Below are 17234 nucleotides of genomic sequence, written 5' to 3' on the forward strand. Positions count from 1 at the left end.
AGAGACTTTGGGTAACATTCTGCTGCCAACATGGAGCCAGCCACCTGCTGATTAATTTAACAACAGCAGAATGAAGCAACTCCCATGAACTAACATAGGGAAAAATCCCTATAAAGCTGGACTCTGAAGACTGAGGACTTTGAGTCTATGGTTCTGCTGCCAGCCTCCAGGAGCATCAGGTGCACCTGACCCGGACTCGGCTCCACTCTTGTGTACAGGGTACCTGGCCAGTATTCTGTCACAAGCAACTTTAGGCTGGTAACTATAATATCTATCCAGAACTTGTATGAATGATTGTGTGAATGGATATATAGGAATAAGTAGCTAAACAACGTTGTTTGCTGTTATCTTTTATTTTATTATGTTATTTACAATAAATGTGACAAATGTCTTGTCCCTTTAATAAGATCCTGCTAGTTTTTTATTGGTATAACACCCGCACCTCTTATCACCCTCAGTCTCTACCCCCCACTCCTGAGACCTTATCACTATCTCTAATGTATCATCTGCTCTATGAACTACAGCACAGAGAATCTAAAACAGAAGCTTTATGGCTAAAGGCTGCAGCCTGCCTAAATGTCTCACCCCTTCTCTTGGAAATAGCAATCAGTACCTGTTCTAGGAAAGAAATAGTTTTTGACACATTCTACTGTGCCACAAAGGCCCCTGCTTCTGTGTCTTTTCTCCCATCCCTGGTAGAGTGGGTAATTTCTGAGGAGGAATAAAAAAATTCGGAGCTCTAAGGATAGTTACATTCAGAGGCCTGCTCAATACAGTGTCAAGTGAGTCCTCTTGATGGATGGCTCAAGGGCCAGAGGTCCAATAACTGCCCTTCGGGTAAAGCTGGCAAGGAAGATGAATATCAGCAGCCACTTACTCTGTGTGACCACTTGCTTCCCTAGGTTAAGATTTATTTCCCTCTACTCCTCGCTCATGTCCCATATGATAGATTTTTGCAGTCAGTTTTCTAGCATGTGGATACATAAGGCCTAGTAACATCAGCAGGAGCTTTGCCTGCTCAATAACTGCAAAATAAGATATTTTGGGCCAGGTTTTCAAACGGTCTCATTGCTGCCTTCCTCTGCGTGTGCAAACATTTGCATGCTCCATGTCTGACAATGGCCACATATTGGCAGCTAACAGGACCTTGTCTATGCAAGGAATAAAATGGGTTTTGTGTATGCAACTTTTACCAGCTACTCCTGCTTAAAAAGTGGGCCTGGTCAACTCAAGGCTGCTTTTTAAAAAATACAGCCCTGGGTGCGCTTTATGAACATGAAGTTTGTTAATTGAATGAATTCAGCACCTCATCAGTTACAAAGGGTCGCATAGTAGTCACATTGTAGTCAGCTCTTCCCCAGTGATGAAATGAAGTGTTCAAGCTGACCGCCTCATTTCAATGCTTAAAAAGTCTCATTGCTCCAGGCTGCCCCATTTGAAAAACATTCTATGGAAGCTACTAGGAGTGGGTTCGAAGGCTGAAAACAGTTTTCTAGTGAAGCCAGACCTATGTCTTCCTTGGCACTAATTGTGCTACTGCTTATGACTGCTGTGCCTCTCTAGCCATGCATGCTCACATCCTGTTTTCTTCTTAACTGCAGCTGCAGAATGAATTAGAGAGTTTTCTAACCTAATGATCACATTTTCTCCCTTGCCAGTATGTTTCTAAATCATGCTGGGTTAGCCGTCATTGTAAAGGCTAATAGAATAATTATTGTACCCAGTGACACAACATACAGATCAGCCAAAGCCACTCAGTATAGAAAACATCACAATAGCATAAACTGTATTTGCATGCATAGTCATTGAATCATGCATGCAAATAGGGGACCAGCCAGCCTCAGCAGATACTGCATGCACAAGCACCTAATTCACAGGCAGAGTTGTGATAAGTTTGTGTATATGTCTAGGTGTTTAATTGCACACACATAGTTACACAAGACTTGGCACCTTTCCTTTAAAAAAATAAAATAAAACTTAGTCCTTAGTGTCTATCCTCATTAGTTTGGCTAGTGTTTGGAAAATACCAGCATTCTGAGGGTTAAAGTTTTCTTTAATTTGAAACACAGAGCACTGATTCAAATTCATGGCAGACACCAAATACTTTTGCTATTAGGTAAGCAAGTCTGTAGTTCTCCCTGCCTTGTTTACTGACAGACCATTTTCGCTAACACTAAAGGGCAATATCCATTATTCACAAGAGGAAAATTATATATTGATTCCCTTGCAGCTCAGATAAATGGTGCTCTGCATCGCTCTATCATGGAACTTATTTACAGTAACACATAAACTTGTTAAAGTAAGATTAATATGTAAATGTGCATCTGGTGACCAGAAATGTGTGTGCTTAATACCCCACATAGAGAGTAGAGAATGATCCTCTTCTTAGGCTGTAACTTAATGTAACAAAATACCTCATCCTTAACTCATACTCGTGTCTAGATCTTCACTGCCTTTGCAGCCTCTTTGTGCCTTTCTGGCATTACAAATGGGCCATAAAGCTGGCTTAACTAGCCAAAATGAGGCTTTGCTTGGTGTCACACAATCTCCAGTGTAGGGGGAGACGAAATCAGGGCAAGAGGAAACATGGATGAAGCCCCTGTGGCCTTTGTCGGCCAGTGCAAACCAGAACAGGCCTGAAGCTACTCTGACTTGTGGATGGATCCACGCTGAGTGCAGCTTGGCCAAATCCAAGGATCAGGGAACTATGGCCAAATCCAAGGATCGGGGAACTATGGCCCTGAAAGTAATCAAAACTGGTTCTGGAGGACCAAGGGGAAAAAGTGAGCTTCTGCACTGAGGACTCTTCATAGAGTATGCCCTGGGTAGGGCACTCTACCAACCCTAGTGCTCTCCCATGACACCACGTCAGCGGAGTAGCAATCTCAAAGGTAGGCAGGGCCCAAACCTTTCAGAGCTTTATGTGGTTAAAACCAGCACATTATACATCACCTGGAAATCAACTGGTGTCCAGTGCAGATTATTTAGCACAGGTGTAATGTGATCAGTCCACGATACTTAATAAGCAGCAGTCACCTTCTATACTAGCTGCAATTTCTGAATAGGCTTAAATTATGGGCCTATGTACCACACAGTGCAGTAATCCAACCTCATGGTAACAAAGGTGATGAAAAGCATTTTTGGCAACTGCTGCTACCTGGATATCTGTTGGCAAGGGGCTCCAAGAAGCCCTCTCCCTCCAGCCAGGCTGTGAGCCTACATACAGACTGCAGGAACATTCCCACACTTGGGGGAGTTGATATAAATCCTGGCATAGTTACTAGTTTATGAACAGCAAACCTCAATTCAGTCTTATCTAAACTGATCTCAGCCAGGTAACCGTCCTTAACACCTAACCTGTACTAAACACTCAGCCAGTCTAGCTGGGTCAAAAGAGGTGAAGATCTGGCCATATAAAGCTGAGTATCATCCAAAGAAACTGCTGCTGATACCACCTCACCAACCACCCTAAAAGGCTCATATGCATGTTGACAAAAAGGAAAGAAAGAAGAAACCCTGTTGATCCCCACCCAGGGCTGACAAGCCCTTGCCCAATACTACTACTCGCTGGGATCTCTCAGAATGAAAGAAAGACTCTGTATATCATGGCCAGGGCTTAAAGTCAGTCAACAACTCTTTGTGGCCAATGGTAAATGAATCCCTGTAACTACCTGAGCTTCAGCCATTGCCAGGATCATTAATTTGTACAACTGGCACCCAAGCCAAAAATTAAACTGTCTCTGGTTGAGGAGCCCCCAGAACTGCAGATGTTACCTGCACTGCTTTCCCACAACCTTCTCAATAATACTTCACCACCAGAAACGGGTAATAACTGGCGAAGGTGATAGCAACAAGCTGAGAACTGGAGAGACTGTCAATGTCAAGAGAAGGGTTCTTGGGCAAGACTCTAATGTGTGTTTCTTAAAAGCAGCTGACATCTTTTCTTCCTGAAGGGAGATAGAGGAACGCCTCACTTAAAGTCGTCCCGGTTAACATTGTTTCAGTGTTAAGTTGCTGATCAGTTAGGGAACATGCTCATTTTAAGTTGTGAAATGCTCCCTTCTAACATTGTTTGGCAGCTGCCTGTTTTGTCCACTGCTTGCAGGAAGAGCAGCCCACTGCAGCTAGCTGGTGGGGGCTTGGAACCAGGGTGGACCAGCAGCCCCCCCATCAGCTCCTGTCCCCTAAGTTCCCTGTGCAGCAGCTGTCCCTCCCCCCACTGCCATGTGCTGCTCCTGCTCTCTGCCTTGGAGCTGCTCCCAGAGACTCCTGCTTGCTATATGCGGGGGAGGAGAGAAAGCGGGGGGGCTGTCAGGGTGTCTCCCCTTCCCCCATGCTCCTGCACCCCGCTTACCTCATGCTCCATAGAGCAGGGGGAACACACAATGGAGGGATGTAGCTTCTAAGCAGTAGCTGCCATCTCAGGTCTCAGCAAGCTGATTTAATTAACACAGCAATCTACTTAAGCCTGGGGTCAGCTACTTAAAGGGGAAATGTGCTTTTTTTCTCACACACATAGGGTGTGTCTCTGTCTCTATCCACCTCCCCTCCTTTCCTGCTGCCTTGTAGAGTGTTGTGAGAGTTAACCCTTGAAGGCTCAGTCAATTGCTAGTTCATTTAGCAGTAAGGCATTCCCTGGGAAATATCCCACCATCTGACTCCTCCACCTCAACCAAGCTTCACAGTCATCATCACTGTGTACCAGTGTTAAACATCCTTTTGCTTGAAGTCGCATTTTCCAGGAACATAACTACAACATTAAGTGAGGAGTTCCTGTACTAATAATCAGCTCCAGCAATGGCCTGAGTATGCCTGCACTTGCATTCATTAGCCACAATGGGTAGGTAGCTCACCCACCAGTCGTAACCTGTGTGCACATGCAGCACTTCAGCTAGCAAGCATGGCCAAAACTCCAGCAGAGAAGACTCCATTTGCTCACACCAAGTGTAGCTCTGCTTCCCCCCCCCCCCCCCCCCTCCCCGCTTCAACTCACTTGATCAGCTACACAAAGTAGTGCTAACTTTCCTTTCTGTGAGAAACGCTCAGCTAACCCTGTCACCCGAGGCAGATTAAGATTTTTTGGGGCCCTGGTCACAAATTTGCTGGGACCCCTGTGCACAGAGCTGGGGGCATATGAGTTAATCCGCCACTCCCTGTCACCAGCTGTGACCCAAGAGTTCCTCTGAGTCAACTGCAGCAGATGCTATCATGGAGGTAAAGAAACAATTAAACTGTGGATCAGCCTTCCTAAAGGGCTGGAGAGGTCTCTCCGAGGTTTGCAGAGAGGTGATCCATTAAAAAAGACCCTCTCTTCTATTTTCAGGTAATTTACAGGTGCTTCTGAAATCACCAGTTTTCACAGAACCCTGGGCTCAGGTCATGGCAACTTAAACAATACTTCTCAGTTTACAGTGAAGGGAACCCTTATGCTGAAAATCAGTCTAGTAATGACAGTTGTATATGAAATGTAGGTATGAGAGCTGGGCAAAGCCTATGTACATTTCCACCAGTGGTAGTTTGAATATTTTAGTGATTTTACTTTGGCTGTGTTTGCCCCACTTGTGTGTGACTATTTTAGCAAAGGAGTTTACTGACCAGGAAAGGCACATATTAAGAGCCATTGAGCACTTGTACTCACACTGGGTCTGATCCTGCACCACTGAAGTCAATGAGAGGTTTGCCATTTACTTCAATGGGTGCAAGATCACCCCCCCCCGAAGAGTAGCTTATTCTGCGAGAAGGCCCATTGGTTTCAGCAGGACTGTTTGAGTAGTAAGGTGCTACTGAACTTGAGTTAGAGTGACAAATCTAGCCCTGGGTGAATATTTGAGTAGCTTTTCAGAAAGTGAATTTAAATGTATTTGTCATGAGCATTTTATACAGGAAACCTGATTGTGAGAATTAACCTCCTCCACTGAGGGGAAAAAATACACCCTGCCTCTGATTTAGCTGACGCACAGCCTGAATTGGAATATTTGCAATAATCTGCTTGTGAGTGAACTACAGAGCAAAAATTATTCACAGAAAATAGCTCAGGGAATAATTTCAAATAGGGAATTGATTAAAGAGAATTGGACAATCTGCCCACAGAAAAATATACAACATTCCAGTAATTACAAATTATTCATACAGCTCTAATAGGTATATTCATAATAGCCAATTTGAAAATAGTTATAAAAATATAAACTCTAGTTCAATATTTCATTTTAAAAAGCCTGCTTTAACATACAGCTGCCCTCTTTCCTGCCAGCAACAATGTCTCAGAAACCTATACTATTTCTATACGTTTCTGAACGCCAAAACAAACCTATACTATTTCTATACATTTCTGAATGCCAAAACAAAATTTAGCTTTCAGCATAGCTTGTTTATTCAGTGTCTGCCTTAAGGTTAATTTGGAATGGAACCATTGAGACCAGTTCATCTCTAATACAATTAGTGAGTGCTTGGAACCATAAACTCCTGTTGAAAATCCTGACTTGCGGGTGCATGAGGTTGATATTAAAGTATTTAGGAGGGCTGCTTCAGTTTACCTTCAACTGCTTGTCATAAATAGCACAGCTGGTTTGAGATAATGCCAAATTGATAAAAGCCAAGTTGCGATCCGTTTATGAATCTAAACAGTTATATGAGACATAAAAACAGCACATACCTCAGTTGTTAGGTATTTACAGTGAGCTATTGGGATTATTAATTCTATTTGTTTCATGTATCTAGGGTGACCAGATAGCCCAATAAAATCGGGACTGGCCTAATTTTTAGGTGTTTGTCCTGCGTCCCGATCGACATTTGGTCAGGATGCATCGCACTCCTGTTTTTTTTTGTTTGTTTGTTTTGTTTCGCTGGCAGGACTCCGCTCCCCCCCCCCCTCTCTCTCTCTGCCGGTGGGACTCCAGGACTCCGTGCTTTTTTTTCCACTGTGCCGGCAGGACTCCACTCCCCCACTCCCCCCAAGCGGGACTCCGTTTTTTTTCTTTCTTCCCCCCACCAACCGGACTCTGGGACACCACACTTTTTTTTTTTTGCTGTGCCAACGGGATGCTCTCCCCTCCCCTACGTGTCCCGATATTTTCTTCATCCCATGTGGTTACCCTGATCAGCAGCCAGGCTGCTAGCAGCAGGCTCGTGCTTGGCACAGCACTTGAATTTAGCTGTCTTTTCAGGAGTGCGTACGGTGAGGTAACAATGAAAACAGGCTCCTTCCTTATCCCTATAGCTACCCTATGACAATAAGTTGAAATTTTACAGCCTCGGGAAACCCTTGACTTGGGGTAGTCTCTAGCTGGCCTAGAACGCATAGACAAGAAACATACCAACACCACTTTATCACTTTTGTATTTTATTGTGGAACTGAGTTTGTTTCCTTTACATCAAATATCCTCAATGGAAGAGGGGATATTGCACACAAATATCATAAAAGCACTACATATTACTTTCACTGGAAACTATTTTTCTACATTAGATATGACTGGATAGAATAGAAGTGATGCAGGATTATAAGACATATTACCATACACTGCTGCAGACTGACACAAACACCATTCAGAACAAGAGAGAGGAGTGTGTGAGGTGCTTCTCAGCTGGCAACAAGACTGTTTCTTTCCATAATTTGGAAGATATATGGCTGCATGCAAACATGTGAAAGCATATTGTACTTTATTAATTGCTCTTCTACTGTTGTGATTACAGCCCAGTCTTGAATGAATTTTATAGATAGCTCCTGTCATCTGGAGTGCCTAGCTAGTTAAGTGCAGAGAAGCTTTTTTCCCCCCTTTTTTCCTTTCTTTCCAATATTTTTATGCTGCCTTTTTATTTAGTTGATTTTTTTTTTGTAAAGTCACAAAAAAGATTTTTTTTTAAATAGCAAACATTTTTAATCAGGTGAATAACATAATTGCATTCAAAGAAATGCTTGTCACTAGGTTGCTTTGTGTTTTTGTTCAATTATTAAGTGAAAAGATGAAAGCTTACAGTTTCTTTCAAGTGTAAACATTATAGTTTTTCCTTTTCTAATAAATTCAGACCAAAAAAATTACCATTTCTTTCAAAATGTCATCACTGAGCAAGTACCTCCTGTGACAGATGAATAAAAGAGGCATATGACAGAAATTTCAAAAATGCAGAGTAATTGTTCCTTGCAGCTGAATTTCTTGCAGTGGGAAGGGTGGAAAATTCCATTAACAAAACTATTAGATCTTAGCAACTGAGTACTGGAAGGCTCCTAAACCATATAAGCTATTGGAGACAATTTAAAAAACCCCCATGCACGATTGGATTCATTCACCAGAGTGACCTCTATGGGAGATGGAATTAAAGGAAAGAGACAATGTAGTCAGCCCCAGCACAAGACTTTGAGAAGGCATGCAAGGGGATCTCTTTAGGTTTCGAAATGGATGAGCTCTCCAATGTTAATTCTTCATTGAATTTTATTCAGCAGTGCAGTACTACCATAAAGGTCATGATTGGGAATGTTGTCATGGGTAACAACATCATTTCAGTAGAGTGTTCTTTACACTCAAATATTGAACCTTTATAATTAGAGTAATCAATATCAAACCATGCTCCTAGAAATCTGTGCTGATCAACAGCGCTCACCATTAATGTACATGGTACATTTTGATGGCTGTTACTAAACTAATTGTGTATGACTATGACTAGCACAATTAGATTAGTTACACAGGCAGGAAAGGCATTAAGGGCAAGAGGAGCTAATTGGGAAGTTAATAACTCTCAGCCTTGGTTGTCATTTAGAAGAGTGGATGGAACAAGTATTACAATATCTCATAGGAACAATGTCAGCTGATTCAAAAAAAACCAACTTTTTAAAAAAAATTCTGTAGCAGCAAAAAATCAAAGTACAATTTAAGATTGGCTGAAACTGGCTTTTTTTTCTTTTAAGTAAAACAATTATTTGAGCTGTTACGAATTTACTTGGGGTGTTCAAAATTTAAAGCTTGTTTCTGATTTAATTTATACTAATTTACCCTCAATGTCAATGAAGCTATGCCTGATTTACACTGGTATAAGATCAGTCTCGAGATCATTGCTCATTAGTGTTTCTATCAAAGTGGAGAAACAAACTACTTCCAGTTTTGGGAGAGTCTGGAATTTGCTCCTCGAACCCAAAAAGTCTGAAATCTTACCTACATGAGAGAGTAGACAAATCAGAAAGAATTGTGGTAGAAATAATACAACATTCTGCCAAATCAGCTAACTAATAAAATATTTTGCCTTTCACTTCATAGACAAAATAAATGTTAAGTAAATGATTATGAGCTCAGCAAATTTCGCTTGTTTTCACAATGCATTTCCCTTTGTCTTTTGTATAAAAATCACTCTGAGTTATTTTCAAGGATCTAAAAGGTAGACCAATAAATAAAATAGCATTGCTAATGATATCTAACAAAAATATTAAAACAACCTCCACCCACATATGACAAACAGTAATTCACAGCATTAAATGGGCTACAAGGGCCCAGATTTAAACGGCTCCGAAGTAGAATTAAAAAAAACACATAAAAATTAGCAGTGCGAACATACACCTATCAAACAAAAATAAACTAACAATGTTAACATTTAAAATACACAATACGTAAAGAAAATAAAATGAGGTCATTGTTCACTACCTAGAGGAACTCAAAGTCTACCATAAAGGTGAATTGTACAGACCAGAACAAATCTCCGTTTAGGAGGCCTTTACTTTATTTAAATTCTGATGCACAAGTCTGCAAACTGAAATGTAACAATATTTTCTACAGTGGTAAAGCTTCCAAGACCTAAGCGTCCAAACTCTCTTTAATAGTGGAACTGATCTGAATGCTGTACTTTTGGAAATGATCTGTAGACACTGGGAACGCTTTACAGAGAAAACAAAAACACACACACACACACACAAAGAAAACCAACCCCCCCACCCCCCCAACATGCTTGGCTTATTTAAGGTATCATTGCTTTTTCAATCTTTTTAAAGATCTTGGGAGAACTGTGAGTCTAATTACCACTTTGTAAAGAGCAGTCAACTGGCATTTCAACTCCTATTTTTTGTGAGCACTAATAGATTAATTTAATCATTAGGTATTTTCCCCCAAAATTCTTGGCAGTTAAATGTTTTCAATAAATATGTTACTGCAATATCATACTTCATTCTCACCAGAACCTCAAACAACATAATGTATTTCTTACAAAACTACTAAAAAAAATTGCCTTCACCTGAAATTTTTTTCTTTGCATTTTCCTGTAAACAAAACCTTTTGTTAAAAAGTCATCTATTAAAAGTTCAAACAGAGCTAAAAAAAATTCTTCTATACATTTGTTCCCATATTCACTCTTAAATTAACAAATAAAATAACATAAGACAAAGGAAGGTAAAATACTGTACAGACTTGCTGAGAACTTTTTTCAATATACTGTGTTTCACTAAGTTTTGCATTTCTGATACTGGACACCACTTCAATCTTGCTTCTACAGTACAAAAGCAGCTTTCAAAAATGCTTGTCTTGCTTTGTTGAGCTGTCCAGGTGTACCAATGAAGTGTTCAGCCAACATACATAATTCATAGTACCAAGCTGTTTGACCAATCAGATAGGCTTCTAGTACCACACATGCACACTCACACTTCTTTACTGGTGTAACTATAATCCTAAACAGATGTTTTATAAACTTGCTGTCTCACATTAAAAAATAAGTGCATTAAGTATCTTTGTACATTCAAGTCACTTTCTAAGGCAATTTGTCTACTGTATGTACTCCCCAACTGCTTTGGTATTTTGCTTCAGTAAATTGGCTGTTGACTTAGGTGTTTAAGCATGCAGGTTTGTTGATTCTGAGTGGACTAAATAGATATTCACTGGGAGCATGCCTTAGACCAACATATTTCCATGTTAAAAGAAAAGTTTTAGAGTTCTGAATGGGGTTCAAACTACTTGCATATTAGTCTATGATAATTGTTACGTCAGTATGCAGAGTTCAAATTAGTTAATGGCTAATGAGTGTTTAGATCTTATGTCCCTTCAAAGCCATTCAGTTTCCTTTTATTATTAGCTCACATCATTTTGTAAACTAAGGCCCCCTATCCTATAACTCAGACTGATACAAATTTAAAACTTTCTTTTCATGTGAGAGCATAAGCAGACTGCACTAAGCAATACATCTATTGCCGTGAGACTAATGCAGGCCCAATTATTTATACTTTCTCCTCCTACCCCTCTCTCTATTTCTCTCTCTCTCTCTTTGTGTTTCTTTCGAGGGCAAATGCCTCTACCTGGCAGAAGTCAGCTGGGTTTGCCAGTGCATGGTTTCCAAATGTTCAGCGGAGATGAACCAGGATCTGTAATTTTGCAGTAATCTGAACCCTACTTTGGGAATACTGTTATTTCCCTTAGCAATCAGCAAAGACTGAAAAATATTAGTGACTTGCATCACCGTGAGACAGTATAGCATTTGGCAGGTATATAGTTCAGCAGTTGAATTAGATGGGTTGAATTTTTAGAAAAGGTATTTTCAAACTGAAGAATTTCTGGAAATAAAGTTTAATGTTGTGGTGTATGGCCTCGTTTCTACAGTTCAATCTTGCATGCAGGGAAAGATTCATCTTGCATAACAACAGTGCTGCTGCTTGCCAAAACCATGATGTTGAGGTCCTGTTGTTTCTCATGGGTCTCTTGGTACCATTCCCTCATTACTTCTGAATCATGGGTTGGGATTAAGGTCACCTACAATATGGAATAGGAAAACTCTTTAGGAATGTACAGAAAAAACAACTGATGTGAGAACAGAGTCTTGATGCGAGTCAACAAGAAGATTTTCTTTTTGAAGCAAATGGACATTTTAAGCAAGAAAATAGGCAGGATATAATAACAGCAAAGAAATAATTTACCAAAAGAAAAGCCTGAATCTGCAAGGTATTGTGTTGCATGGAAGCTAAATGAATGCTCTCTAAATGAAAAAACTAACTGAAGATTGCACTTACAGTGCTGCTGTAACCAACAGGTAAGCATATTTCATGTCCCCTTCTGTGCTGATCCACAGAGGATATAAGTAGCTACAGTCCCAGCCACAGAATCTTCGTGCTGTTAAGTCAAACTGTAGCAGCTCTTGCTTTTACTTCAGAAGGTCCCTAACATCAAACCCCCATGTGTTGGCCAAAATGACAGCCATCACACTACAATTCTGTAAACTGCAGAGATACCTTTGGGACTAAGGCAGCATGTTTAGTGTTTTATTTAGGGCAAATGAGGTGCCCTAGAATTACGTTTGCTATATACATTCAGGCAACAGTCACGGCTTCAATAGCTACGATCACTTAGGTCCAGATCTTGCAAGGAGTACAATTAGGGCATTTTGAAATTATTATGATTATGAGAATTTTCAAAATCTTTTCTACATCACAATTTGTACACATACAGTAACAGTCTACAATAACAAATTTCTAAAGCTTTTGTATATACAACAAATCATTCCTGGAAAAAGACAGAAAAAGCAACACTAGTTTAATACAGATATTTTTAAATGTAACTGTTCCTATACTAGATTACTTGGGAAAAAACTGCAGAGTGCAGCCAGGCAGTCACTGACTCCAGCAAGCAGGGGCAGGGCACAAGCAGCCAAAGCAGAGTCTGCTGCACTGGAACAGGATGGGTGTCAAATGGGGACCAGCCAAAGACATCCCTCTCTCCAGTGCTCGGCAGGACCCAGAACTATGTAGAGGAGACACCCTTATTAAGGGGGCACTAGGATCAGGTGGTACCTCCACTTCTGCCCCCCAAATCCCTGTGACCATTGGAGAAAACTGCAGAGTGGAGCCAGCCAGAGACTCCAGCTGGTAGGGACGGAAGCAGCCAAAGCAGGGACCTTTGGGCATTTGGCCCATTCTGAGAACTTTCTACAGTTTTGATTGTACTTTCTCTGCCTTGCGCTGTTTGCTCCAGATCTCTCCTTTACAGTCTTCCCTTCAGTTTCACCCCATACCTACCTCTCTTCTCCCCTGCTCTGCCCCCTCCCCTTCCCTTTGCTTTCCATTTAGCTGATCCCCTTCTAAGTAAACCCATCCTAAAAAAAACAAACAAACAAAACTGTTAGTACCCATGGAACCAATAAACTAACATGATTTTTTTGCCATCACATTGTTCCCGCCGCTTGTATATTAAACCTCTTCCCTCATCCAGTGTCTACCTTCTCTATGCATTGTAAGCTCTTTGGGATAGGGAGCATCTACTACTCAGTATTTATACAGCACCTAGCACAATGGGGCCCTATTTTGGTTGGCCCTTAGGAAATACTGAAATAAACATGACTAATATTAATAATAATACCAATGAGTACGATCTTGTTCCTTAAAATTTATCCTTCTTTTCACAGATTTCCTGATATGCTGAGTAAATTCCATTAAATAATGTTGACTTCCTGTTTTATAAAAAAGCTGGAAAGAGTCGCCTTTTCTGTAGGAAAGGAGAACTTTAACAGGATGGCACTGGAGGCAACATTTTAATAAAACTGTGTTTAATATTTTTATTCATTTGAGCTGCCAAATGAATAAAAATGACCACTATTCCTCAACATTTTCCCCCACATGATGAGCACAAAAAGGTCCCTGTCCTCTCTGATATTTATTTTGGTGACACAGATTTGACACTCAGAAAATGAGCCGATATTGAAAGAAAGAAAGAACTGGATATTACCATATCAGCCACACTAGAAATAATAATGATGGCAAGGAAGCTGGATATCAAATTAACTGGACAAAGAAAAATAAAACTGCTTTTATCTAAACTGTGCTACTCAATTACAAGGAATTGGTATAAATAAATAACCTATTTAGGCTTATTGTAAATAAAGAATGTTATTAACATCATAACTGAATGTTTATTACACCAGCTATTGTGGAAAATTTTACAAAAGAGGACAGTTTGTTTGTTAGTCTTTAGGGGAATTCTTGCATCATTGAAATGGGTCTTCAAACATTTTTTACACAGTAGAACCTCAGTGTTATGAAGACACTGAATGTTGACTTAATACAGCTTTGAAACTTGACTATGCAAAACAAAAATGTTTTCCCATTCTTTTTTTTTGTAGTTTACGTTTAACACAGTACTGTACTGTGTTTTCATGTGTGGGTGCGCGTGCTGCTGCCTGATTGCACATTTCCGGTTCCAAATGAGGTGTGTGGTTGACTGTTCATTTTGTAACGCTGGTGTTCGTTAACTCTGAGGTTCTACTGTATTATACGTCACCATGCTGCTGCTAAATGGCAAATACCAAAGCTGAAGATGAATAAATTATATTCTACTCTGCACAAAGGACACCTGCAGATACCACAGAATATAACATAACATTAGGTATCAAATGGATTTGAATTGAGTTAGCATACTGTTTTTAGCGATCAGATACTAATGCAAGCCTTGTTCCATTATGTACCTTGAAAAATCTGCTGCTGTGCTTGCATATACACACAGCATGTCACTTTTGATTTTTGAGTATCTAATATTAGCATGGTATTTCTTCATTTTTAAAAACTTGGGTGTCTATGTTAAAGAACCTAGATCCACATTTAGTTGCACAAATTGGCCAAATCCCTTGAGCCTGCTCTTGTTGTGAAGATCACTTAGGCTAGGGGGAGAGATAGCCCAGTGGTTTGAGCATTAGCCTGCTAAATCCACAATTGTGAGTTCAGTTCTTCAGGTGGCCATTTAGGGATCAGGGCAAAAAAATCTGTCTGGGGATTGGTTCCCCCTTTGAGCAGCAGGTTGGACTAGATGACTTCCTGAGGTACCTTCCAACTCTGATATTCTAAGTACCTTTCAGCATGCCTCTAGGCTAGGAGGATTCCAATACCTGATCTTCACATATGTCACTTTTATTAAAAGAGAAATGAGGGAGTGTTCATCTATAGTACACCAAAGGACACTCTTCTAAACAACAGCCATAGCTTCTCTTGCTTCCTGTGGTTGCTTTTCATAACAATTTTAATTCACAAACAGAAATATTGTTAGACAGCTTACCTGCATGTTACTTCCCCACTGAGCCTTGCCCTCCAGCAGGGAGTCCAGAACAGCCCTGCTTGGTTCTTCAGCTGCAGGATCATTCCCACTCACCACGTAGTAGGATGATCTCACCCTCTTGAAAAACTCTACATCGACATTCTTGCTATTACTGTGGTTGGGGATATATACCAGGTCCAAATACACTGGAGGTCCTGGAGGCACAGACGTGGATTTTGCTGGTTTGCTATTTCCAGATCCTTTAAAAATAAGCATAAAAGCCTGTCACTTATTGGTGGAAACACACATTTATTAGCTACCATTATATCATTAAAGGTGACATTCTTTTTTGAGAGGATTAGAGTTAGTACCAGCATCACACAGCCATTGCTGTATTCCACTCTGATGTCCTTGTTGTTATCCTATTATATCTAATGGCATGCTCTACTGTTTTACTGAGAGAAAAAGAACAGAATAAACTTAACTAGCTATCTGATACAACAAAAATTCATTACAGGTCTGGGCAATCAGTCATTATTAAGTATTCAAAAATTATCCAGTCACTGTGATTATTGAATTACCATTCAGTTAATGAGATTATTTTTTCTAGACCTTGGAATTCTCTTGCATGCCTGATAACACACCTCTCTGACACTTTTTCTTTTCAAGACATCAGTGTTGTAACTCAAGGCCAATTCTGCTTGCTTTACTCATGCAAACTGTCCCATTTACTTCAACGGGACTATCTGAGTGTGAAAGGAAACAGCATTTGGCACTCAGTTATGGTATGCAGGTTTGGAATCTGTCTTGTGACTCTTGAAGCATCATTATGACAAGGATGGGAGATAACTGTTGATATCCTAGGGGTATCTTGCAGGAGCCTATTATATATACACAAAGGTAGAAGAAAGGGAGGGAGGAACTTGGAGCACACTAAAACCTTTTGAAGAGAACACCCAAGTGAACCAGAAAAAAATATCAGTTGTACAGTAAAGATAGTCTTTAAAAACACTGAACTACTTTGTACTAGAAACCTCACAGGCACATTTTGAAGTAGTCACTTAAGACTGAGGGTTGCCTACTGGAAAGGATTGTTAGTATGAGGGACAGCATCTCCTCTCAAAGACTATTTTATATGGAGAGTGGAAGTAAGGAAACTGCACAGATTTTCCTCTAGTTTTCATTTCTTTATTCTAACTCAGCCCAACCCTATATTCTCCTGACATATGAAAGGAGTGAACGCAGTTGGAATATATACGTGTCAAAAGTAATCTTTTCTATATTCCTGCAATAGTATGCAAAATAAAACGTAGGATTAATTTTCAAAGACAGCATGTACAGTTGTGCCCATACATTTGAGCACCCAACAATTTATGTACACAAAGATTTGATGAAGGTATAGAGACTCAGAAATCAGCTCTCGCGTAGATGGGGCCAGTTACAAGTAACTAACTATATGCATGTGCAAACATCTAATCTGTGCTACCCAACTGAATGTTTATGCACATAGGTTAGGTAGATGCAATTAAATATGCCTAAATTTGAAAATCTGACCCTATATTAACAAATTTGGGGAAAGCTTCACTTTACTACCAAGTCTTAGGATGCATATGTCCCAAAAAAGAGGTTTTTATTTGAAAAAAGGTGTAAATTCTTGACATTCCAACAAAAATATTATAAAAGACACTATTATCATGCACAGGATAATGGCATGAGCTGAGAATCATAACTTGAGCAATAACAAAATAAGTTCTTTTAATCTCAGCGTGTTACAAAGAGTGCAGTTAAAGTACTAAGTGACTTATGCAACATATTTTTCATAAATTCATAGATTTTTAAGGCCAGAGAGGCCCACTGTGAACATCTAGCCAGACCTCCTACTGAACACAGGCCACAGTATTTCCCTGAATTAATTTCTGCTTCAAGTCCATTAGCTGTCATTGGAACTAGAGCATCCAAACTTGATTTAAAAATTTCCAGTAAGGGAGAATCCACCACAACCCTTGGTAAAATTGTTCCAAAGTCTAATTATCCTCATTGTTACAAAATTGTACCTTATTTCTAGTCTAAATTTGTCTATCATCAATCAGGGCCGGCTCTGGCTTTTTTGCCGCACCAAGCCAAAAAAAAACCAAAAAAACCCTGCAGGGCACCCGAAGCCAGGGTGCAAACTTTCGGCTATCGGGACTCCCTGCGCTGCAGACATGCCCCACGGGGGCAGCCAGGGCTTCCTTCAGCCAGGGCACTCATCATTTGGCC

At 40.2% G+C, this 17234-nt stretch overlaps 1 protein-coding gene across 1 annotated transcript in view; it reads right to left on the reverse strand.

Annotated features, from left to right (window-relative positions):
- Positions 1-7322: 7322 nt before the first annotated feature.
- MAP1B (microtubule associated protein 1B) overlaps positions 7323-17234 on the reverse strand; it is a 111546-nt gene continuing 101634 nt past the window's right edge. The window contains exons 6-7 of the mRNA XM_032769587.2: positions 14997-15235; positions 7323-11711 (exon numbers count right to left, since the gene is read on the reverse strand). Of these exons, the coding sequence (XP_032625478.1) occupies positions 11556-11711; positions 14997-15235 (395 nt within the window). The 3' untranslated portion in view covers positions 7323-11555. The remainder of the gene's footprint in view (positions 11712-14996; positions 15236-17234) is intronic.

Source organism: Chelonoidis abingdonii, chromosome 6 (genome assembly GCF_003597395.2).
Source record: "Chelonoidis abingdonii isolate Lonesome George chromosome 6, CheloAbing_2.0, whole genome shotgun sequence".
In the NCBI taxonomy this organism is placed as follows: domain Eukaryota; kingdom Metazoa; phylum Chordata; order Testudines; family Testudinidae; genus Chelonoidis; species Chelonoidis abingdonii.